Genomic DNA, 26,223 nt, shown 5'->3' on the forward strand with positions numbered 1-26,223 from the left:
AGTAATGTTTTATTTTTGTGTATATGTGAGATAATTTTGTTAAATGCTTTTGAAGCTCTTGACAGTTCAGTAGAAGAATCTGAGAAGATTCATTTAAAACACATAATCTTTATTATCTGTGACATAATCTTTAATTTATAGATGGGAAAATCAGAATATGAATTATACAAGGTCAGGCTCATGACTTGTTAAGAATTATGCTTCTTTATTTCTGCAGTACCTACATATGTGAGAAAACTGTTAACTCCTTTTATGAATGTTAACTGATCATTTTTTCCACTTTCCTTTAAAATTCATTTAAAGGAAGCATTGAGCAGTATGGATGCTAATGGTATATTCTGTTACGTTTGTTGTGATCTCTGTTGACTTTCATGAGATTTTGGTTGTCATTCAGAAAGCTGATTTTTCACTAAGTTGTACACCTGTTCCTTTCAAACCTTAGTATGCTTTCAGATGATATTTAAATTTCTCTGGACAGTGAGGAGAAGGAAGTTGTAGAACTGCCCTCATTTATGACCACAAACATATGAATTTTAACCCTTTGAACATCAGAAGACCAAACCAAAGTTATGACAGAACTGCCTTAGCCCATAAGACAAGCATCAGTTGCAGAAACTTACTGTATTAGAAAAGCTATTACACATCTTCTTGTTGGAAATGAAACTTGTAAAAGAAAGACGCCTGCTTTTTTTTATCATCTGTTGTGCATGGGGATAATTCCACTGTGAAGAACATGGTTGAGAATTCTATCTAGTGATCGTTTTGATTTCCTAGTTAGATGTTTAAGCAGATGACAAAATGTGCTCTTTGGACAAAAACACAATATAGTTTAAACATTTGTTCTCTGTTAATAACTAAAGTTAAATGATTCTTAACTTATTTAACCACTAAATAAGTTAATGGGGGGAAAGGCAGAACTTATTTGACAGTAAACTTGTTTGATTATAAATATTCTAAGTTTGAGTTTACAGTAGTAGAATAAGAGATACATTTATGTATATTCTGTTTCTTACCCTTTCAAAGAGTTAGAAGGAAAGCAGAGTTCTTGTCTTTTCTCTTAATGTATTTTCTGGAATACCTAATATTGCTTGATGAAAACTTTTTACTGTGGAAATAAACCTTCTTTAAATAGATAACCCAGAAATGATAAACTCAAATTAGCAGTTTCATTTAGGATATTGAGGTAGTATTACTTTAAGTGGGTGTGGTTGTGTTGCAGTTTTGAAATTATTAGATATATCTGTTACACCTTATGGTACAACTTCTTGTGCAGGTTTATAGTTGAGGTATGAATTTAATATGTTCTCACTTTGACTTGTTTAGTTTGGTTGGGGAGGGGAGTAAATTTGGAGATAATTTATCTTAGACGTGTTTTCTTTTAGTTCATAGGTTGAGTTATTGTCCCATCTATTATCAAGATTACCAGTGGGTTGTTTTAGTTATAATGAATGAATATCATTGCATATAGAAAAAGATACTTTATTTGGGAATAACATTTTATTTTGTGAGGTGCTTCCCCCCTTTCCAGTTTTACTTCATGTTACAAAGCATTTATTCCTTTTACATATCAGACTTTCTAATTTTTTTCAGGTTACAGTTTTGCTGTCTTTCTTTAAAGAATCTTAAAATTCTTTAAAAAGAGTTTATTTGTGAATCCCTTCAGGGTCTGGGGAATTTTGAATTTCTTCCAGATAACCTTTTATTACAATTTCTAGTATTTTAGCCAGACATGTATACACTGGGTCTTCTTAAACTATATGACTATAACATTAGTTAACCCTTTTTTCTGCCACAGTTTTGCCTCCTCAATCCCATCTCCATCCCCAGTTTTTTAAAAACCTCATTCACCTCTGATTTATTGCAGACTCAAGAATGAACAATCCGTCAGAAACCAGTAAACCATCTATGGAGAGTGGAGATGGCAACACAGGTAAGAGTTTTCTGATCTACCTTTTAATTAACTCCAGTAGAGCACAAAGAAGAAACTTTCCAGGTAACTAGGACTCGTATTTGGCAAACACAGACTAATTTGAGTATTGAGTTGTCAAATATGATTTGGTCCTTTAGGAACTGGGAGGGATTATGTTTGTTTAAGATTACCTAACTTCCTTCTGCAGGCAGTTTTGTTGTTTTGCTTCTGTCTATCAGACAAACTGTGCAGAAGTTAGGAAAATTGTCTTTTGGCTCAGATAGTTTTGGGTATGAAATATGGGTTTACTACTTACTAGCTGACTTTAGCCAATTTCCCCAATCTTTTTGAGACCTAATTTATTCAATTACAAAATGAGGATAATATATTTCAGGTCATTGTGTGTATTAAAGAAGATAATATATGTGGCATGTTAAGCCAAATGCCAGCTACACAGTAAACATTCAGTAAAATGTTATTTTTCTTACAGATGTTAATCAAAATAGTAAATTTTATCTGCCCTACCTTTGATATAAATTATATTAAAAGTTATGATAGTATCAGTAAGTAATTATAAACACCTATTTCTAATACATTCTTTTATTTGGTAATTAAAAAAAATTATACTTCATTAAACCTTTTGTCAAGAAAAAATTATCATATAAATGAGAATACTGAGGCCCCATGAGAGAAAGGTAAATCCGTAAAAGATGGTTTGTCTCCACGGCTCATACTCTTGAGTCGGTATATTGCTTAGAGGGTATAAGACTGTGTATCTTTATCATCTACCAGAGATGATACAGGGACTTCCCTGGTTTCTGGTAAAGCCATAAATCAAAATATTAAACCAAATAAGAAGACAGTTATGGGCAAGGATTCACAGAAAGTACTTGCTTCTAAAAACTAGGTTTTTCACTTGCAGAGAGGGATCCCTTTTGACTTATCATTTTAAAAATGCTTAACTATGGGCAATGGTAAGAATGAAAGGCACTCTTAATTTGTGGTAAATGGCCGAGCTGGACTAATGTAGCAGTTTTCCTGCCTACATGTCTTTCGCTGTAAACTGTCCTATACCTGGAGATGTTTATGTTAATCTCTAAACTGTACCTACCTCTTTATGTGAAACTGAGCTGTGGGGCTTCCATGTTCACCCCTGTTGTATTTAACATACTTCATAGTACTCTTACTGAGGCTGGCCAAGTAAGACTTCTGTAGTATCTCTTGAGAAGGGAAAGGGCAGCATTGCATTCTGTCTGAATTGTCAGCCACAGTCTCCTTTTTGTTATTTCTCTGTCCCCTGTTTGGACTCCATCTTTCTTTCCTGTTTAGCACTGGTTCCTATGCCAGGGCCAGTGCTTCAGCCAGCTAACTTAGGTGTGGGAAATGTTTGCCGAGAGAAATAGGGCAGCAGATCCCCATGAGAGACTAGGGGTGGGGTGGGGGGCAGGACACCTGTGCCTGAAGAACAGCTTCAAAGAAGAAACATACTTTTTTTTTCCCCTAAGGGAAGAGAAGCAGAATGATTGGAAAACACTGAAAATACTAATTACATCAGACTCCATGGACATCCGTGTTATCTACTTTTATGCTAGTGCTGTAATAGCAGTTACCATTTATTGAGCAACTACAACACCTTTTTTGTTTTTCCTTTGGAGATGGAGTTTTGCTCTTGTTGCCCAGGCTGGAGTGCAATGGTGCGGTCTCAGCTCACTGCAACCCCTGCCTCCCAGGTTCAAGTGATTCTCCTGCCTCAGCCTCCCGAGTAGCTGGGATTGCAGGCACCAGCCACCATGGCCAGCTAATTTTTTGTATTTTACTAGAGACGGGGTTTCACCATGTTGGCCAGGCTGGTCTTGAACTCTGTGTGCATTACCTGATTTAAAGTTAAATTATTTTGACAAGTTAGATACCATTATTTCAAATTATAGGAAATTGAGGCACAAACCAGCCAGGAAATAAAGGCAGATTTAGGATTCGCAGCCCACATGTAAGTTTCCCCATGAAGTGCAATAAAATAAAACTGAAAATTTAAGCAACACGTGTGTGTCGAGACCTGTATAAGGTAAGTTCTGACTGGAGCACTTGTGGTAACAGTCTTGTGAATTTCTTGCCTTGTTTTAATATAGAATGTGTGGCAGACTCGTTCCTATCATAGACTTTGCATATTTACTTACCATGTTTGATATATTAGATATAAAATTACAGTTTATTTAGATGATTACATGCTTACAAATTGATTTTTATTTAAGCATATAACAAATCAATCTTCAGACTCTTGAATTGTTAGTTAACTATTCTTTTTCTTGGTAGTTTATGAAAGCAAGTAAAATGTTTAAAGGAAAGAACCCTTAGCATTATAATAAAACTGAAGCCTCACAATTTCTGCATTCAGAATACATTTGTGTAGATCATTTTTTTCTGAAATGTTTACAGTTGTAATAATTTTGTGAGACTTTAAGGACAATGATATTGTAAAATTATTTTAAGATTGTGTTGATACGTTAATTCTGTGCCTTTCTTTTGTCAGTGATTTATTTGAGAAGCAAAATCAAATGATGCACTTTCTGTCAAATATGTTTGCAGAAAATCTATAGTTTAGGTTTTTAAAAAAATGTATTCAGTAAGTGTCTGTTCTATGTATAAAGTACTATAATCAGTATTATTAGGATGTACAATGCAAATAGATGAAATAACCCTCTTTAATGAGTTAACAATTCATTAAGAGATAAGACAGATAAATAACTGATTCTGGATAGATTATGGTAAATAATTCAAGAGGGGGTACAGAAAAGTGCCATAGTGGTGTTAATTAGGAGTTTCTTTGAGGAAATTTGAGTGTGTTTGTAGGTCAGGTGGAAGGAACCATCAGGGAGCAAGAGAGTGGAGAAAGAAATACAATTAATTGAACCAAGGGAGGGCTGGAGGTCTAGGATCAGAAGTGCAGAATGAAGGGTTGACTCTGAACATGAAAAGAGACTACCCCGTGTCTCTAAAATTGGGAAGAAGCAGCAAATGTTAAACAATAATGGAGAAAAGTGAAGTGGAAGGGAGAAGCAAAACAGCAATAATTCACATCAGATTGCTTTATTTTTCTCATTAAAGTAGTTGAGGCGGTCATCTGAGAGGAAGGTAGGGATAATAGTAATAATAATGGCAGCAGCTGCTGTTTTTTGAATTCTTACTGTAGGTGTGTGGCTAGAGCCACTTTATTATGTATACTTTATGTCATAATTGTTAAAGTACGCTTATAAGGTTAAGTGGATTTATAAAAAGGGTTGATAAGCCTGTTGAGGGTCAGGCTCAAAGAAAATAAATTAGCTTATTCAGCCAACATAGTTATACAGCTGATCCTTGAATAACATGGATTTGAGCTGCATGGCTCCACTTATATGCAAATTTTTTCGTTAAATATGTTGGAATTTTTTTGAGATTTGCAGCAATTTGGAAAAACTTACAAATGAATTGTGAAATATTTAGAAATATTGAAACAAATTAAAAGGTATGTAATTAATGCATTAAATATATGTAGATAATATGCTGTTTTATCATTTATTACTGTGAAATACCACAAATCTATTAAAATTATAAAAACTTAAAATGTATCAAAACTTATGCATACAGACACTGGAAGATCACATACATGGCACCATTCACAGTCTAGATAATTAGAAACAAATGTAAACAATGCAGTATTAAATCACAATTGGATAAAATTAACTGCATTACCTACTATACTACTATAATAATTTTGTTGCCACCTCTTGTTGCTATTGCAATGATCTCAAGTATTGTGAGTATCCATTTAAAATGCCATGTGACCCTAATCACGTCACAGTGAACAGTTCATCCAGTAAATTGCGTATTGTAGTAAAAAGTGATCTCTCTATGTTCTTGAGTATTTTGCATCCTGTTTAGTGCGATAACTTAAACTTTAAATAATGCTGTAAGACCTATACAGAGTGCCACTGGTGGTACTGGAAGTGCTCCCCAAAGCAGAGGCAAGTCATGGCGTTACAGGAAAAATTTGAATTACTTGATGAGTACTACAGATTGAGGTCTGCAATTACAGTTGCCCTCCATTTCAAGATAAATAAATTAAGGGTAAGGCCCATTATTTAAAAAAAAAAAAAGAAAAGGAAATTCCTGAAGCCTTCACTGCAGCTACACCAGCAGATATGAAAAGCTTGAACTTTTTGCTAAATACTTTTTTATTTCATTGAAAATACAGGCCTGGTGCAGTAGCTCACGCCTGTAATCCCAGGACTTTGGGAGGTCAAGGCAGGCAAATTGCTTGAGCCCAGGAGTTCGAGACCAGCATGGGCAACATGGTGAAACCCTGCCTCTACTAAAAATATAAAAAATTAAGCCGGCTGCTGTGGCTCATGCCTGTAATCCCAGCACTTTGGGAGGCTGAGGTGGGCAGATCACCTGAGATCAGGAGTTTGAGACCAGCCTGACCAACATGGTGAAACCCTGTCTCTACTAAAAATACAAAAAAAAAAAAAATTAGCCAGGCGTGGTGTAGCTGTAATCACAGCTACTTGGGAGGCTGAGGCAGGAGAATTGTTTGACCCTGGGAGGAGGAGGTTGCAGTAAGTCGAGACTGGGCCATTGCACTCCAACCTGGGCAACAAGAGCAAAACTCCATCTCAAAAAAAAAAAAAAAAAAAGCCAGGTGTAGTGGTGCACACCTGTAGTCCCAGCTGGTTGGGGGAAGAGGTGGAAGAATCACCTGAGCTTGGGCAGCCAAGGATACAGTGAGCTGAGATCACACCACTGCAATCCAGCCTGAGTGACAGAATGAGACCTTGTCTCAGAAAAAAGAAAGAAAAAAGAAAATGCAGCTTTTATGTGGGTGCAGGATTGCTATAAGAAAGAGATACCTTTGGATTCTAATGTGATTTGAGAGGAAGCACAGTCATTATATGACAACTTAAAAGGCAGGTGAAGGATCCAAAGCTGGAGAATTTAATGCCAGCAAAGGATGGTTTGATAATTTTAGAAAGATGTTTGGCTTTAAAAATGTCAGGATAGTGGAAGAAGCAGCTTCTGCCGAAGAAGAGGCAGCAGACCTCAAGTTCTCGGATGTCATGGAGAAAATCAATGAAGGCTGTCTGTGGTGGCTCACACCTGCAATTGCACCATAGCTGGACCCCCATCTCTACCCACCCCCTGCCCCGCCACAAAAAAAAAAAAAAAAAAAAAAGGTGAAAGAAGGAAAATCATTGAAGAGAAAGGATATCTGCCTGATCAGATTTTTAATGCAGACAAAAGTACCCTATTCTGAGAGGGAAAAAATGCCACAAAGGACATTTATTAGTAAGGAAAGACATGAAAGTGCACCAAGATTTAAAGCAGGAAGGAATAGGCTAACAGTACTGTTTTGTGCAGATACAGTCAGGTTTATGATCAGGACAGCCCTATCTATATCCTATTAAAGACTACTTTTTGCCTTCTTTTACAGCATGGACCCTTTTATGATATGGGCACTGAAACTAAAGCACATGGTGGAAGAAGGATTGGTAGCATATAGAAACATTTTTAGACAAATGAAAAAGCAAAAAAGTCAGAAATTGCAGTGTATTTCCATAAAGTTACACCAAGTGTGCCTGCCTCTCCTGCCTCCCCTTCCAGCTTTTTGTCTTCTGCCATTTCTGAGTCCGCAAGACCCCTCCTGTTCCTCCTTCTCAGCCTACTCAGCATGAAGACAAGGATGAAGATCTTTGTGATGATCCACTTCCACTTAATGAATAGTAAATATATTTTATCTCACTTAGGATTTTCTTTAGCTTACTTTACTGTAAGAATACAGTATATACTACATATACAAATATGTTTTAGTCAACTGTTTATGGTATCAGCAAGGCTTCTGGTCAACAGTAGGCTATTAGTATTTGAGTTTTGTGGGAGTCAAAGGTTACATGCAGATTTTCAACTGTTTGTGGGGTAGACACCCTTGACTCCGTTGTTCAGGGTTCAACTGTGTAACCTTTCTGTAGCCTAGATCAGCAGTCCAAACTCAGGAATGAAGAAAATGGGACATTGGGTTATTTTGCCAAAATAATATCCTATCACAAAAAAAGAAAGAGATAGAAGGGAGTGGTAATATTTTTTATAACATAGTTGTTTGCACAAGGATACTTCCCTTGGGAAAGATGATATTTCCCCATTCCTCCCTGTCCTCAACCTTTGGTAAACTCTATTCTATGTTTTCAAGGTTATTCCATGTTGTAGCATATATCAAAACTTTATTTTTTTATATGATGTTCCATTGTGTGTATATACTACATTTTGTTTATGCATTCATCTGTTAATGGACAGCTGGATTGTTTTTACTGTTTGGCTATTATGAATAATGTTGCAATGAACTTTGATGTACAAGTATCTGTTTGAGTCCCAGTTTTCAATTATTTGGGATATATACCTAGGAGTAGAATTGCTGGGTAAAACGAAACACAAACTTATTATCTTACAGTTTGGGAGGTCAGAGTCCTAAAATTAGAGTGTTATAAGTGCTTTATTTCTTCTGGAGGTACTATGGAAAGTCCATTTCCTTCTCTTTTTCAGCTTCTGGAGACCACCTGCACTCCTTGGCTTGTGGCCCCTTCCGCCATCTTCAAAGTCAGATATATAGCATCGTCAAATCTGTTTCCCTCCCTCCCTTTCCTGTCCCCCTCCTCCCCTCAACCCTGCTTCCATCATCATATTTCCTTCTCTAACTCTCCTGTCCCCATCTTTTCTTTGAAGGACACTTACTATCCTGAACTTCGTTCTATTTGCAAAATCCCTTTTGCTGTGTAAGGTAACAAATTCACAGCTTCCAGAGATTAGGATGATTATTAGGCCCATCTTTGATGGGCTGTTGTTCTGCTTTAGCACGAGATTTTTTTCCTAAATTCAACCTTATCAACTCTATTTTAGATGATAGTTGGAAAAGTGAAAAAGTTGTTTAAAGTTTTACAAGGTTTGGTAGGAAAAACTGAAACAATTATTTTGATGTAAAGAAATATTGAGGGAAAAAGGAATATTGGACAAATATTAAAGTTTTGCACACTTTTAACTCAAAAGACAGACCTCTTTTATCAGTACTCCTGACAGATGGTTATCTGCCCTGTGACTGGGTTCATGCACTGACACAGAACACAGTACTTCCTGATGTTACCTGTTCTGTGGTTATACAACTCTGTTCTCTACATTTTTTTGAATTTTGCCCTTAGGAGTTCCTCATCTTTTAAGAAATTAAAGCTCTTCTGGAAGTCACTGTCACATTTTAACTCTTTTCCATTCATTTGACAATTTATTACAAATTAATTTACTATAAAGTAGTAATTTATTATAAAACAATTTATTATAATCATTTGTACTAGAATATGATGATAGTGGCTAGCATTTATTAAGTATTTACTCGATTTAAAACATTTTACATAGATAATCTCATTTAATCCTTATAAAAACCTCATGAAACATTATTTTTCTTTTTTTTTTTATAAATGAGGGTCTTTTTTTAATAAATAAGGGAGTTGAGGCTCAGAGATGTTTAGTCGTTTAATGAAGGTCACACAGATGGCTATAAAGGGGAGCAAAACCATTTTCTTTTGAGATGGAGTTTCGCTCTTGTTGCCCAGGCTGGCGTGCAATGGCGCCATCTTGGCTCACTGCAACCTGCGCCTCCCAAGGTCAAGCAATTCTCCTGCCTCAGCCTCCCAAGTAGCTAGGTTTACAGGCATGCGCCACCATGCCTGACTAATTTTGTATTTTTAGTAGAGATGGGGTTTCTTCATGTTGGTCAAGCTGGTCTCAAACTCCTGACCTCAGGTGATCCACCCACCTTGGCTTCCCAGAGTGCTGGGATTAGAGGTATGAGCAGCTGTACCCAGCCCAGAACCATTCTTTTACCCTTTGAGCTATGTTGTTTCTTTTTTTTTTTTTTTTTGAGACAGAGTCTCACTCTGTTGTCCAGGCTGGAGTGCAGTGGTATGATCTCAGCTCACTGCAACCTCCACCTCCTGGATTCATGCAGTTCTCCTGCCTCAGCCTCCCAAGTAGCCGGGATTACAGGTGTACGCCACCATGCTCAGCTAATTTTTGTATTTTTAATAGAGACTGGGTTTCACCATATTGGCCAGGCTGGTCTTGAACTCCTGGCCTCAAGTGATCCACCTACCTTGGCCTCCTGCTGAGATTGTAGGCGTGAGCCACCATGCCTGGCCTGTCGTTTTTGTCTCCAATGCGCAAGATACAGTACTAATTAACATCAGTGAAGTTGAATAAAATACTGATTTTGTTCTCAATAAATTTTTCTTATAGAGAAAACATACATGAAAATGTAATATAACAGAAATCGAGAAGATTCATGAGAAGTATATGTGAACCCATGAGAATTCAGTGTAGGGGAAAAGTATTTCTAGCTGGGAGGATCAGAGAAGGCTTTGGAGAAGGTGGAACTGAAATTGTATCTTACAGGCTGGGTAGAGTTTAAATCATTATGATGCTAGGCAATATATATGTTCAGTATGAAGAAACAGTCAAAACTGAGATGGGGGAAGAACTCTGTCCTAAATGTCTCTAATTCCTTTACAAGCTTTCCATTATGTCATCTGATTTCTAGATCCTTTATCTTTTAGTCATTCACAGAATTAGACAGTATTCCAGTTCTTCAGACTTCATTGCAGCCATTACCATTACCTTTTGCTTATTATTGTCTTTGAAAACTTACAATTGGTTTATTATAATTATTTTTTATAATGAAGGTAAAAAGGATAGATATTTAAATACTATATTTTAATATAAATGTTAATATATTTAATAAGATTTTCTGATTTGTTTTGTAATGTGAAAAATTGTTTTCTTTTAAAGCAGCTGACTCATCTGTTGTAATGAATTTACAGTCAGTCAACTGTCTTTTTTCATCTGAATTATGATAGGTAGATCCAAGGCTTCCCTATCCTTTCCTTTTTCACTTGCTTTTTTCATTTGAATTGAAAGGGGAGAGTTCCCTGACCCCCCTTGCAGGACATGCGACAGCGAGTGGCTTGTATGTTTGGCTGCCACACGCTCAAACCTCTTAGAGGAAGGGGAGCACACAAACTGGCAGGTGCAGGAGTTGGTAAGCACTTTTTGGGCTCCGGCCACATGGTAGTGTCTAGGGGTGGGTGTCTGCAACTCCCGAAGCCCAAGTGGGCACTTGTTTCAGTGTACTCTTTTTAGCCTTGCCATCCACAGACAGCTTAAGTGTTAGCTCAGTGATCCTGTTGGTACCCAAGTCCTTGTGCAGCATCCAGGAAAAATCAGGTCACACATGGACTTGAAGGATGAATTAAGGGATTTTGTTGAGTGATGGAGGTGGCTCTTAGTGGGATGGTTGAGGAACTGGAAGGGGAATGGAATGGGAAGATGATCTTTCCCTGGAATTTGCCCATCCAGTGACTGATATCTCCTCTTCGACCGCCGCCAGCTGAATTCCTCTCAACATTCAGACATTCCTTCTTTTCTCTCTGCCACACTATTCTGCTGTTCTTCTGCTCTACTGTTCATGTCCTCTGGAGCCCAGGGTCTGGGGGTTATATGGAGACACGATAGCAGGGCATGGCAGGCCAAAAGGCAACTTTTGGGTGCAAAAATAGGAATGCCTGTTCCCATTTAGGACCACAGGTTTCCAGCCTTGAGGGTGGGGCCTTTGTTGGGGAACCCAATATTTCCCTGTCTCCTGTTCATATCAAAATGATTTTTCCCCAGGATAATATCACTATATTTCAGGCAAATGAGAATTCAAAAGGAATTTATTAATGTAACTTAATATACGTAAATACAATAGCGTTTTTGGAATACTATTTATGGACTAGTATTCCAAAAATATTGTCATCCAAAGCTCCTAGTAACCAGTGATGTTATTAATTCTGTGGGATTTACTAGTGCTATGGCTGGCATTAGGACATTATATTCCTAAAAGAGCATGATCAGATATCATTTCCTCCAAGATTGAGAGAGAGAATCCTGAAAGACCAGGGTACCAGTGAATATACTTACTATTCTTCATAGTAATCTAACAACTTGATGCCTTGAACCAGCACTAGTTTTGGAAATAATTTCCAGATAAAATACCAGTGTTTTCCAGAGAAGCCTCAAAATAGGCCTCAATATAGTTCTTGTTAAACCAGAATGGAACATTTGCAAGTTTCAGACACTTAAGGATTATTTTCCTTTTGAACTTACGGTTATTCAGAAGCCATTTTTAATATTCTTACTGCTTTTATTATTATTTTAAAATTTATTACATATTTTATTGTGTAGACTACATTCTGCACTGGCCAAGACGCTCTTATAAGCCTGAGAGTAGAAATATTGATTTTTTTTTTGGAGTACCTTCCTAGCAGATTTTTAATTAGTGGGTCATTGAAAGTGGCTGAAGCGTTTCCAGAGAGCCTCAGGAGCTCAGTGAGGGATCTTGGTGGTTTAGAAGGAAATATCAAATACCTGTAGGAAAGATAGACCTCCCTGTAGTGTTTGATTTGATAGATGTCAGTTACAGTATATGGTGTCTACAAGAATCTCATCAGTACATATTAAGAAGCTTGCCCTGGCTCTGCCCACTGGTGCACATGGGGATTTTAAAACTTTAGGTCAGGGGTGGGGGTCAAGGGGAAGAAGGGTGCTATAATTACCGAAGCTGTGAGAATAGCAAGTGACATCTGAATTAAGATTATACTTTTGTTAAATGACTGAATGAGCAATTGATCTTTTTGCCATGAGATAACCCAGTAACAAATTTAGAATTTTAAAGGTAGTATCCATTTTTGTTCATTACTAATAGAAATCCAGAACAGTAAAGAGAGGATTTGTTTCTAAAATACTGCTTTAGGCACAGATTATTAGAGATTGTCTATAATTTTCTCCCTTAGAAAGCAGCTTAGTTTTATGTCGTGTTACTTTTTTCATTTTTTTCTAACAGATATTAAATAATTTTTGGTATAAAAGAATTTTCCAGCCGTATTATACTTTACATCTTGCTTGAAGCCAAAAACTAGACTCCATTATTCTTTCAATTAGATCCATTATATAGCATCCTGGCCTAGAGCAGTGGCAATAGAAGCTAGGGGTCAAATTTAATGAGCCGTTGAAGGGAAGAGGAGAAGAGATTGAGAGGGAGTTTTTTTTCCGTTTTTTTTTTTTTTTTTTTTTTTTTTTTTTTAAAGGAAGGAAGGAAAGGGAGTAATTTAAAATGAATACTTGTATTTGCCTTGGGGCTGGAAGAGATGTGATACCATCCTCTGAGTAGGAACTGTACTGTTGGGGAGTAGACTTGACAGGTGATGAAACATTTCAGTTCTGAAAATGTTGTACTTGGGGTGCCTTCTGGTGCTTGCAGGTGAAGATGTGGGCAATTGAAGATAGAGATAGGTTCCTGAGGAGAGGTGTAAGGTTCTTAACAGGGAGATGTTTAGGAGAGAGATACTGGGAGGAGAGTGAAATCAGCCAAGAGGACCAAGGACGGAGCTCTTCTGCGGTGTTGAAAGGGTTGGCAGAGGAAGAAGAGTCCATACCTTCGTTCTCCAGTAGAATGGACACTGACTGCATGTGGCTCTTTAAATTTAAATTAAATTAAATTAATTCAATTTCTCAATCATACTAACCGCATTTCTAGTGTTCAGTAGCCACGTGTAGTTAGTGGCTACCATACTGGCCAGTACATATAATAGAACATTTCCATTATCACAGAAAGGTCTATTGGACAGTGCTTAAGTAGACTAAGAAATAACAACCATGGAGATCAGATGTGAATCAGACCATGAGCTCATGGAGTTAGCATTCAGTGTGGTGAAGTCTTGCCATAGGAGCCTTAAAATGTGACCCTTGAGTTTGACAATTAGTAGTTACTGGGGGCCTTTTAACGATTTTAGTGAAGTGATTTGGAAAGAAATTGCTGTGGTTAAGAAAGTGAATGGTTGTGTAAAGGAAAGGGAATGATAAATGTAGGCAACTCTTTTAATGGAAGCTGTAATGGGGCCATGTATCATAGTGGTTAAGAGCTCAGACCCTGAAATCAAACCACATGGATTCATATCCTGCTCCTTTCACTTGCCAGTTGTGTTACCTTGGGCAAGTTACTTTTTTCTTTTTTGAGACGGAGTCTCGCTCTGTCGCCTGGGCTGGAGTGCAGTGGCCGGATCTCAGCTCACTGCAAGCTCTGCCTCCCGGGTTTACGCCATTCTCCTGCCTCAGCCTCCCGAGTAGCTGGGACTATAGGCGCCAGCCACCTCGCCCGGCTAGCTTTTTGTATTTTTTAGTAGAGACGGGGTTTCACCGTGTTAGCCAGGGTGGTCTCGAACTCCTGACCTCGTGATCCGCCCGTCTCGGCCTCCCAAAGTGCTGGGATTACAGGCTTGAGCCACCGCGCCCGGCCACTTTTTTCATGTCAGAGTGTTTCTTAGCTGTAAGATGGAGATAAGTAATAATCCATCTAATAGTATTGATGTATACATGGAAAGCAAGTAGATACATGGGTCGGTCCATTCACCATCAGTGTTAGCTATCTATTAGGAGGAAGGGGGGGGGATGATAGAGAAGGAAAGAATGGGAGGGGAGGTTAGAAGGGCCTCCTAGTGAAGCAGTTTGAATATGTTTAGATGCTAAAGTAGAAGAGCCAGTGTAGGAGGGCGGTTGCAAAGAAAGAACAGATGATGCAGCCATAAAAAGGAATGAGATCATGTCCTTTGCAGGGACATGAATGAAGCTGGAAGCCCTCATCCTCAGCAAACTAACACAGGAACAGAAAACAAAACACCACATTTTCTCACGCATAAGTGGGAGTTGAACAATGAGAACATATGGACACAGGGAAGGGAACATCACACACCAGGGGTGAGGGTGAGGGGAGGAAACTTAGAGGATGGGTCAATAGGTGCAGCAAACCACAGTGGTACACATGTACCTATGTAAGAAACATGCATGTTCTGTGTATCTCAGAACTTAAAGTAAATAAATAAGAAAGAACAGATAAATCAGGGATCCAGTTTTGAGGAAAGGGAAGGTGTTGGGTTTCAGAGCACCTGGTGACTGAAGTAGCCTAAAGTAGAAGATTTCTTTTTTTGTTGTTTTTTAAGTGACAAATGCGAGAGTGAAGGAGGTAAAGACAGATTCAGAGAATAAGTTTTTAGGCAGAAGGGAAGGTAAGAAAGCAGTCTAGAGAGGATTAGGAACAGTCAATTAGGGATTTCTTTGTGATACAGGGAAAACAAAACTGGGAATAGAATGCAATAAAGAAGTCTAGGATTAAAATAAACAGTATCAGCAGGATTTGTAGCGAAGTGTCATAATCCAAGCTAGGAACGCTGACATCAGATAAACTCAGAAGGTAAGGAGCATTCATTGTGTTTCTGAGGAAGACAGGAAGCTGCTACCAATTAACTGGCTCACATCTTACAGGGAAAGATGAGTGAACAAGGGAGCCTCTGACTAGGTTGACAGGCGGAACAGAGATGGAGCAAGGTCAATGTTTGGTAATTTTCTCCACCAACAAAAATATTAATAATATTTTAGGATATTAAAATAAGGTCTTTCTGTTTTCTTGGTCTTCAAATATATTTCATTTATGTTCAATATTTAAGTTATTTGAAAGAAAAACAGTCTCAACAGCTGGTAAGTCATAAGACATTTATTTTTCTACAATTAAGAAGAAAGTTAAGAGCCTGGAACAGTGGCTCACACCTGTAATCCCAACACTTTGGGACACTAAGGCATGAGGATTCCTTGAGCCCAGGAGTTCAAGACTAGCCTGGGCAACATAGTAAGACCCCCATCTCGACAAAAAAATAATAATAATAATTAACTGGGCATAGTGGGACATGCCTGTGGTCCCAGCTACTTGGGAGGCTGAGGGAGGAGGATCGCTTGAATCTAGGAGGTCAAGGCTGCAGTGAACCATGATCGCGCCACTGCACTCCAGCCTGGGCGACAGAGTGAGACCCTGGATGTTTTTTAAGGAAAAGAATAATGTTAATGAAAATCTGTTTTAACTGAGTCTTTCATCCAGATAGACTTAACAATTTAACAGCCACTTATAGAAATCTTGTCATGCATCACTGATAATGCATTCATATCTAAGGTGATGTGTAAAAGTAATTTTAAAAATACACAACTATTATTACTTAGGAAGTAAAGGATATACAATCCAATCATTACCATCAAGTACAATCACTGTGGAGACTTTTAGCAGATAGATAATACCCATCCATTCTATACATCATCAGTCCCCAACCTTTTTGGCCTCAGTGACTGGTTTCATAGGAGACAGTTTTTACATGGACGGGGGATAGGGGATGGTGTGAGGGATGAAACTGTTTCACCTCACATCATCAGGCATTAGATTCTCATAAGGAGTGCACCACCTAGATCCTGCACATACACAGTTCACATCAAGGTTCACGTGCCTGTGAGAATCTAGTGCCACCACTGATCTGACAGGAGGCAGCGCTCAGGCAATAGCACTCGCTTGCCCACCACTCACCTCCTGCTGTGCAGCTTGTTCCTAGCAGGCCACAGACTGGCACCAGTCTTCAACCCAGGGGTTGGGGATCCCTGTTATGGATGATCTATGTCATAAATTTTGATTATGCTTCTTACTTTTGTGGTGGCTTAGAATCTTTCTGTGGTTTTGTTTCTGTGATAAGTGATTCTCTTTTGGGATTTCCATTATCCCAGATTCTTCCCATTTTATGGCTACTCAAGATGGAAGAAACGCTCTCCATGCAAACACGCTAAAAAATGAGTAGTAGCTAAGTTTTCCTAAAAGATCTTTTAGCCATTATTTATGTCCTGTGGTTGCTTGACTTTCTGTGAACTTCGTTTGGAATTTGTCCTTGCTTATCAAGGTGATGTAGTGACGGGCACAGATATTGTCATTATTTCCTATAGGGTGTCTGAAATTTAGGCTATTGGTAATTTTGCCTCGACTGCCTTAAATTTACTTGTAAATAGAAATATGTGAATAATGTACTTTTCCTCTTTATTATGTAAGTTTAATTGAAGTAGTAGGATTTTCATTACACATTAAAATGTAGTATAGTACTGTCTAAAATATAACTGCTGGGTGATGAAAAATAGCCTTCACAAACTCATGTTCTAAAATCTCTCAGGCCCTTATTCAAGAAATTGTTAATCTTATTTTCATGTGCAGTTCCAGCAGGGGTGCATTTCATAACAGATAATCAGCAGCCATTTATACAGATGAGACTGGCTGCTCTAGGAAAGTAAGCCAGTAGAGCAGAAACTCTCAGATTTATACCAGAACTGCAGAGTCTTTTATTTTCTTTTTTATATTGAGTTGAAATGCGTAACATAAAATTAACTATTTTAAAATGAACAATTCAGTGGCATTTAGTGTATTCACAGTGTTGTGCAGCTACCACTGTATCCAGTTCCAAAACATTTTCATCAACCCCAAAGGAAACCCTATACCCCTTAAGTAGTTGCTGTCCATTTTCCCCTCTCCCCAGCCCCTGACAAGCACTAACCTATAGTTTGTCTCTATCAATTTACCTATTCTAGGTATTTCATATAAATGGAGTCATACAGTATGTGACCTTTTGTGTATGGGCTTCTTTAACTGAGTATGATGTTTTCAAGGTTCATACATGTAATAGCATATTATCGGTACTTATTCCTTTTATGGCTGAATGATATTCCATCATATGGATATACCACAATTTGTTGGTGTCCCTTTGTCTCTTGATGGACATTTGGGTTGTTTGCATTCTCTTTGGCTCTTGTGAATAATGCTGCTGTGAACATTTATGTACATGGACTTGTTTGAGTACTTGTTTTCATTTCTTTTGGGTATATAGTCATGCATAACATCAGGGATGCATTCTGAGAAATGCACCATTGTATGAACATCATAGAGTATGTTTCCCAAACCAAGATGGTATAGCCTATGACACACCTAAGCTATATGATACAGCCTGTTTCTCCTAGGCTACTAATCTGTACAGTTAGTATACTGAATACTGTATGCAGGTGTAACACAATGATATTTGTGTATCTAAACATAGAAAATGTACAGTAAAAATAGGCTATTATAATCATATGGTTCTATTGTTGCAGATGGAAATGTCTTTATATGGTACGTGACTGTATGTCTAGCAGTGAAGTTGCTGGGTTCACTTTTTGATGGTCCTTCAAATAGTTAAACATGGAATTACCGCCAAACTTTTTTCCATAGCAGCTGAACCATTTTATGTTTCCACAACCAATGTACAAGGATTCCAGTTTCTCTGCGTCCCTGCCAACACTTACTTTCTTTAAAAAAAAAAAAAAATACAGCCATTTTAATGGGATTAGATAATATACTTTAAAAAGTAGCAACAGCTCTTCATTTTCCCCAGGAAATAATAATAAAAACTGAAACCACCTTCTTTTTTCCAACATTTTTGTGTATTATTTTCCTCGCTCTTATGGTCAAAATATCTTGTAATAATGAGACGAGAATGGGCAATAATAAATTGTGTTTACATCTAAGCAGTTAGATGTTTGACTTTTCTCACCTTGGTTGGTTGTGCCTTATTCTCTTACCCTGAACCAGCTGTATCACCTCATTTCTCCTACATCTTAGCCACACTGAATCTCTCAAAACTCTTTGTACCTTTCTTAGAGCAAGTAAGTGTTCTGCTTTGCTTGGCTTGAGGGCAGTGACAGTACCTTATTCTTTTTTGTGTTCTACCTTCCACTTTTTTTAGATACCGCTTTTCATAGGTATTTTTTTTTATACTGCTTGTCTTTTGTATGACTGACTTACTTGTCTGCCACCCAAACCTAACTGTGAGCTCCTTGTGGTAAGGGAATATGACTTACCTTTGTAACCCTAGGACCTAACAGAGTATTTAAAATTGTTAAAATTCTTAGATTTAATTTTTTAACTTGGCCATGGTGTCTTCTACTTTTGGTATAGAAATGCCGGGTATTTTCTTCCCTCACTCAACCTTTTCCAATTAATTCCATCTCATCCTCTTAAGATTCATAGGAAATGTTGTCTCCAGGAAGCTTCCCTGATATTGCTTTCTCCCTTTCCCCTTAAAGTCTCCTTTGTAAAGTTCTTGTCAGTAGCCTATGTGGTGTCTGTTTGACACTTTGCATGTTGTATATATATTTTTATGAATATGGAATTCATAAATGCATTACCTATGTACCCCAATCAGACTCGCTGTCCCTTTTTCTCTTTATTTTCCATAGCATTTATTTCTATCTGATACTCAATATTTTTTCATTTTTATTATCCATTTCCCAACTGGAATGTAAGCTCCATGAAGGACATTATTTTTGTCTCTCCACTGCTGTATCTCTTGACACCTGGAACAGTGCTTGCTACACAGTATATGCTCAATAAGTGTTTTTTGAATGAATTAATCAATTAATGAATAGGCCCGAGAACTACTTAAGAGCAAGGACTGTGGTATAATCATTTTTATAACCTCAGCATCTGGAATATCAATTCTCAATAAATATTTATTGAATGCAGCATTAATTTTTACAGTAGGATCTTTTGCTATATGACATTCCTGGTTCTCATTTGTTATTGTTGTTTATTCCTAAATAATTATATAAAAATAGAAAATGCACATAAGCAAAAATAATTGTTTCTTTCAAAATAGATGATTCAGTCATAAGTCTTGTGTAATAGGCATAATAATTTTATCCAAAGTCATTTCTTATAAAGGTAAAACTGTTCATTCAAGGGAAGGGAAATTTCTGGATTGTAAACATGAACACATCAATCGGCTAAGATTTAAGAAAACAGCGGAATATTTTTATATTCATATTTCAAGTCTTCATTGCTTTGGAGTAGATTAAAAATAAAGATTGTATAGGCTTTCAGGTGAGTTTTGATTCACAAGAAACGATTACATACACGTCAAGTTAGATTAAGTTCCTAATAAGCCAATGATACTAAGTATTATTGGGAAGCAAAGTCATGTCAGAACAGGTGTGCTATGCTTAATGTAGTTTCCCTTGCCCCCTGCAAGTAGGGTCATATCAGATCAGAGACTAAAAAGAACACCTTGCCTTTTTACATATTCAGGATTTTGGTCTCCATTGAGAATGAATCTTTTTTGTTCTTTTGTTGGAAATCGGCTATTTACAAATATTTTCCAGGGTTCCAGAAAATTCAGTTCTCTGCCGCCAACTTTCTTACTCTGATTTAATTCTATTTTGTCATCCATGTGATTCTGATACTTGGTCTGAGACCTGTAGTAACAAATATATTTCCATGCATTTAGCTAAAGAACCTGGGGAACTGACATTGCAAAAGACAGTTTTTTTTCTTTTTAAAGTGTCATGATTTCCTTCAGATGTAGCTAGGTCCTGAACAGATGAGGCAGGAGAATTGCTTGAACCCGAGAGGTAGAGGTTGCAGTGAGCCAAGATCTTGCCACTGCACTTCAGCCTGGGCGACAGAGCAAGACTCCTTCTCAAAAAAAAAAGAAAGAAAATGTATTATCTGTGTTAGGCTGGGCACAGTGGCTCACGCCTATAATCCCAGCACTTTGGGAGGCCGAGGTGGGCAGATCACCTGAGGTCAGGAGTTCGAGACCAGCTTGACCAACATGGAGAAACCCCGCCTCTACTAAAAATACAAAATTAGCCAGGCATGGTGGTGCATGCCTGTAATCCCTGCTACTCGGGAGGCTGAGGCAGGAGAATCGCTTGAACCCAGGAGGCCAAGGTTGCAGTCAGCCGAGATCATGCCATTGCACTCCAGCCTGGGCAACAAAATCGAAACTCTGTCTCAAAAAAAAAGTATTATCTGTGTTTTAATTTCTGGACTCAAAGGGATTAATGTTGGCCAGGCATGGTGGCTCACACCTGTAATCCCAGCACTTTGGGAGGCTGAGGTGGGTGGATCACCTAAGGTCAGGACTTCTAGACCAGCCTGGCCAACATGGTGAAACCCCATCCCTACTAAAAATACAAAAAGTAGCTGGGTGTGGTGGCACGTGCCTGTAATCCCAGCTCCTCAGGAGGCTGAGACAGGAGAATTGCTTGAACCTGGGAGGCGGAGGTTGCAGTGAGCTGAAATTGTGCCACTGCACTCCATCTTGGGCAACAAGAGCGAAATTCTGTCTCAAACAAAAAACAAAATTAGCTGTACATGGTGGCACATGCCTGTAATCTCAGCTACTTGGGAGGCTGAGGCAGGAGAATCACTTGAACCTGGGAGGTGGAGGTTGCAGCGAGCCGAGATCGCGCCACTGCACTCCAGCCTGGTCAACAAGAACAAAACACCGTCTTAAAAAAAAAGAAAAGAAACTATCATCTTAAGTAATAATCAAACATCCTAAGAAAAACTAGATTTTATAGGAGTTAAGATTTGGGAATTATTATTTATTTATAGTTAGGCTGGCCCTTACGGTCTTCTTGAAGGAAGTAGATTCCAGGCTGGATGTTGCATAATGACTTGGACTTTCAGAGGTAGAGAAGAGGGTGAAGGATATCTGCATTTTCATCCTATTTGAGGGTTTCACCTTAGCTTTTTCCCTGACTCTCCTCTCCTCCCTCCCACCTTTTCTTTTCTCCTTCTTTCCCTAATGTGTTATGTTTCCTCTCTCATTTATACATTTTAAAATGAATGTTCATAGGATATAGATTTCCATTCTCATTTGTGGAGAAATGACAACAGGAATAAGATAAAGGAGAGGACTGTCCTCCCACCATAAAAATAAGTGCACACCTGGGCAGAATTCAAACAGCAGAAGTGTGTCTCTTTTAAGAGACTGGAGACTGATCGCTGTGGAGATGACACTGAAGGATAAATTGAGAGAATGCCCATTAGAGGAAAATTTTAGCAATAAAAATTTAAACTGTTATTGCAACTTAATGGTAATACTCATCACGGTAATACGCATCGTGGTACAGAATTTGAAAAATATAGAATAATGTATTCACTATTAACATTTTGATGCATTTCCTGTTTGCAGACATTTTTTGACAGAGTTCTCCTTTATAAAATGTAGTATTTCTTGTGGGCTATAAAATTTGATTATTTTTTTAAAACTTTATTTTAATGTAAAAGGAATATAGTTGAAGGAGTAGCTAGCTGTGAGGTAGATACCAAAGGCCCAGAATTCTACTACTTTATCATCTTATGTCCTCTTACGAGCCTGATCATGGCCTCAATTATTGATTTATCACTTAGTTAATATTTGTGAATGAGCATTGAATTGGAGTCCTTGGTCACTGAATGGTTTAGTAGAAAGAGCAATTGGGAGAGAGCTTGGGGCAGGGTTGCTAGACAGATCCGTGGAAGGCTTGGAATTTTAGTCTGAGCTCCCATTACTACCCAGCTTGGTTATTTCAGTGGAAGTCTTTCTGTATATTAGAAAAAATTTCTTATTTGTAAAACAAGGAGCTTGGTTAGTTCTTTTTAATGTCCCTTTCAGCTTTACCATTTCCAAAATATGTAATAAATAGAATCATATGGATGTACCCTTTGAATCTGACTGCTTTTACTTAGTATAGTGGGCTTGAGATTCATATTCATCTGTGTCATGTGTACTTTAGCCCAATTTTATTTCTTCCCTCACTCCCAAAAAATGTTGAGGAAGTACCAAATGTGTTTTCATAGTAAGAAGGTTTAGATTATTGCTTTTGGGTTAGAGAGATGGGAAACATGAAAGAAAGTAGCATTTGAGCTGAGCACTGAAAGACATTTAAATGCCTGAATCCTGTGCAAAGCTGAGTAATATGAACTGTTCATGAAGGGAAGAAACCTTTGCCTATTTGACCCTTGACTGCTGGCTATGAAGAGAGAAACAGAACTTTCTGGGAAATGAGGACTCTCCAATGCTTGAAGTTAATATAAATCCAGCTGTCTCTCAGCTGGGTCTTCACTGTCACTGGTGCTAACCTTGGATTCACCTGTAATTTATTCCCTGTCACATTTTTCATTGCATATTTCCAATCTTTCCTATTTCTGTTTTGCTCTTTCATATTCTGAAAATATCTGCCTTTTGATTACTGAAAAATTGTAGTTGTCTGAGTTGAGCCTCAACACCTCCCTCTTCAATACTTTACATTTTTCTGTTTTTACCCACCTTCTCCTTTTCTTTTGCATCTAACAAAGAAATATCTCTCTCTCCCCCCACCACCTCCATTATTTGAATTGTAGTCTTTTCACACCTTTCAGGTTTCTGCCCTGTCTTTTAACCTGCTATTGTTCTTACCTCTTCAGCATATCCCTTCCCACAGACAGTCTTGAAGTTTGCTCAGGTTTCATCAACCTCCAGTCTTTCCTTCCACCCTATCTACCCCTTTGAAGTGTCATCCTCACACTGTCCCACCAATACCTGACTTATGAAAGAAACGATCCTCACTCACCACCTTGGCTTCATTATTACCTGCTTTTGCCTTTATTCCTTGCAATCTGGATGTGTACCTAAAATTTTGTTGCATGGGTCTTTTATTATTGATTCTTTTATGATTTTATGCAAAAGTAATTGTAAAAACTTGTATGTAAACATGAATGTAGTGTTTAAGCACTCATATCTACCACTGTGGCCATAAGGTAGAATGTTACCATTCCTCAGAAGGCTTCTATAGGCCCACCCTGAACATATTCCATAAAAATAACCACCATCCTGCAGTTAGCATTAATGGTGACATTGCTTTTCACTCAAAATATTTTTCCGTCTACATATTTATCCTCAAATAACACATTACTTAAATTTGCCTGTTTCCATAATGTAAATTGAATTACACTGTACCATGGATATTTTATTACTGGTTTCTTTTGCTCAACATTATGTGTTTGAGATTCATCCATGTTAGTACATATACCTTATAATTGATTTTCACTTGATAATATCCCATTGTATACATTAGAGTGTTTCTGTTTATTCCGTTGTTGATGGACATTTGGGTTATTTCTAGGCTTTTGCTATTACCAATAATACGGCTGTAAATGACTTTGTACTTATCTCTTGATACATATATGTGAAAAAGTCCCCAGAGTATTTTATTTATTCTTATTATTTTTTATTTTTTTGACAGAATCTCACTCTGTCACCCAGGCTGGAGTGCAGTGGCGTAATCTCAGCTCACTGCAGCCTATGCCTCGTGAGTTCAAGCAATTCTCCTGCCTCAGTCTCCCTAGTAGCTGGGATTTCAGGCACCCTCCACCACGCCTGGTTAATTTTTATATTTTTAGTATAGATAGGGTTTCACCATGTTGGCCAGGCTGGTCTCAAACTCCTGACCTCAGGTGATCTGCCCATCTCAGCTTCCCAAAGTGCTGGGATTACAGGTGTGAGCCACTGCAACTAGAGTATTTTCTTAGTAGTGTTATTGCTGAACTTGTTCTAGTGTTACTTAGTACTGCCAGCCAGTTTTCCAAAGCATTTGTACTGTTTTATACTGCTACTAATAGCGGCTGGGATTAACCAATTTTGCAATTTTAGCCAGTTTATCAGGTATAAAATGGTATCTAATTGGGGTTTTAATTTGCATTTCCATAGTTTCCAAGCAGATTGAACATCTTTTTCTGTGTTTATGGGCCATCTGTGTTTCTTCTTTGTTAAATTCCTATTCATTTATTTTGCCTGTTTTTTCTATTGGGTGGACTTTTTCTTATTGACTCATAGGAGTTCTTTGTGTATTCTCATTACTAATCCTTTGTTGTTTGTATGGATTGTAAATATTTTCTTTTTTAAATTCACTTTTTGTAGCCCTTTGATGAGCTTTTAATTTTAAAGTAAATTTATGTGTTTTCATCTTTTGATTCTTGATAAAGAAATTCTTCACTTTCCCAAGGTTAGAATGATATTCTTTTATGTTACCTTCTAAGAATGTTATAATTTCGCATTTCACATTTTGGCTTTCAATCCTTCTGAAATTTTCTTTTTTTTTTTTTAGTACAGTGTAATGTGTCTAGTTTTTTGTTTTTTGTTTTTTCAAGTAGATACCCAGCTACCCCTTTATTGAAAACTCCACCTTTCCTCATTGATCTGTCATGTTTCATCCTTTCCTCACCTCTGTCACGTTTCAAGTGTTCATAGGTGTGTGTACCTCTGTCTCTAGACTCTCTGCACTGGTATATGTGTTGATCCCTACACTAATACCACCCTGCCCCAATTATTATTGCTCTGTAAATGTTAGTATCTTGATGATCTATGTCTACATGTTTTAAAGAACATCTTGGCCCCATGCCATTCTGTGTAAATTTTAGAATGAACTTGTTAAGTTCTACCCCTCCACTCCAAAAAAAGAGAAAGAGAGAAAATAATTTCTTGAGATTTTGATGTGAAGTTACTTTGAATCCATAGGTAAGTTTAGGGAGAACTGACATTTTTACAGTATTGAGCTGGCATCTGTCTATACAACTGGCATACTATAGTAACTGCACATTTTTAATCACTGGTTTTTTTAATCACTATGTTTCTCAAGCTGGTGTCAAACTCCTGGCCTTAAGCGATCCTCCCACCTCTCAAATCTCTGGGATTATAAGTGTGAGCCTCCATGCCCAGCCATGTCTTTGTTTTTAAATAAAGTTTTATAATTTTCTGTCTATGGAACTTGCTATATTTTGATAGATTTATTTTCAGGACTTTATGTCTTTTAAGTGTTTATAAATAAAATCTTTAAAAATTGTTTTCATTTGGAATATACAAAGACAATTTTATTATTATTATTTTTTGAGACAGGGTCTCACTTTGTTGCTCACGCTGGAGTGCAATGGCAGGATCACAGCTCACTGCAGCCTCGACTTCCCACAGCCTCCCACCTCAGCCTCCTAAGTAGCTGGGACTATTGATGCGTCCCACTATGCCTAGCTAACTTTTTTTTTTTTTTTTTTTTGTAGAGACAGGGTTTCACCATGTTGCCCAGGCTGGTCTCCGACTCCTGGGTTTAAGGGCTCTGCCTACCTTGGCTCACTCCTGCTGGGATTACGGATGTGAGCCACCCCGCCCAGCCACAAAGGCAATTTTAAAGTAGATATTGTGTGCTGCAGCCTCATTAAACTCTCTTATTCTAATAATAAATTATGAGATTCCTTAGACTATTCTGTACACACAGTCAAATCACCTGGAAAGGGTTTTATTTTGTTTTTTCCAACTCAGATGTTTTCTTTTTTGTCTTGTTTTGCTGGATAGGCCTTGGAGTATGATAGACGTAGTAGTAGTGTTACCAGTGGCAAATATCCAAGTTTTACAGCATCAAATGTATTACCGGTAGAAGGTATTTGAGTTACTGGTGGCAAATATGTACAGGTCTGCAGCAACTTCAATTCTTGCCTCCTCAGAAGAAAGAATTCGACTGAGGGGCATAAG

At 37.8% G+C, this 26,223-nt stretch overlaps 1 protein-coding gene across 4 annotated transcripts in view; it reads left to right on the forward strand.

The window, feature by feature from the left end:
• Positions 1–26,223, forward strand: part of POU2F1 (POU class 2 homeobox 1) — a 199,705-nt gene that overhangs the window by 105,960 nt on the left and 67,522 nt on the right. For all 4 annotated transcript variants that reach the window (XM_023207073.2, XM_023207076.3, XM_023207075.2 and 1 more), the window contains one exon: positions 1,865–1,930. In XM_023207073.2, the coding sequence (XP_023062841.1) occupies positions 1,865–1,930 (66 nt within the window). The remainder of the gene's footprint in view (positions 1–1,864; positions 1,931–26,223) is intronic.

The sequence above is a fragment of the Piliocolobus tephrosceles genome, chromosome 1 (genome assembly GCF_002776525.5).
Source record: "Piliocolobus tephrosceles isolate RC106 chromosome 1, ASM277652v3, whole genome shotgun sequence".
Lineage (NCBI taxonomy): Eukaryota > Metazoa > Chordata > Mammalia > Primates > Cercopithecidae > Piliocolobus > Piliocolobus tephrosceles.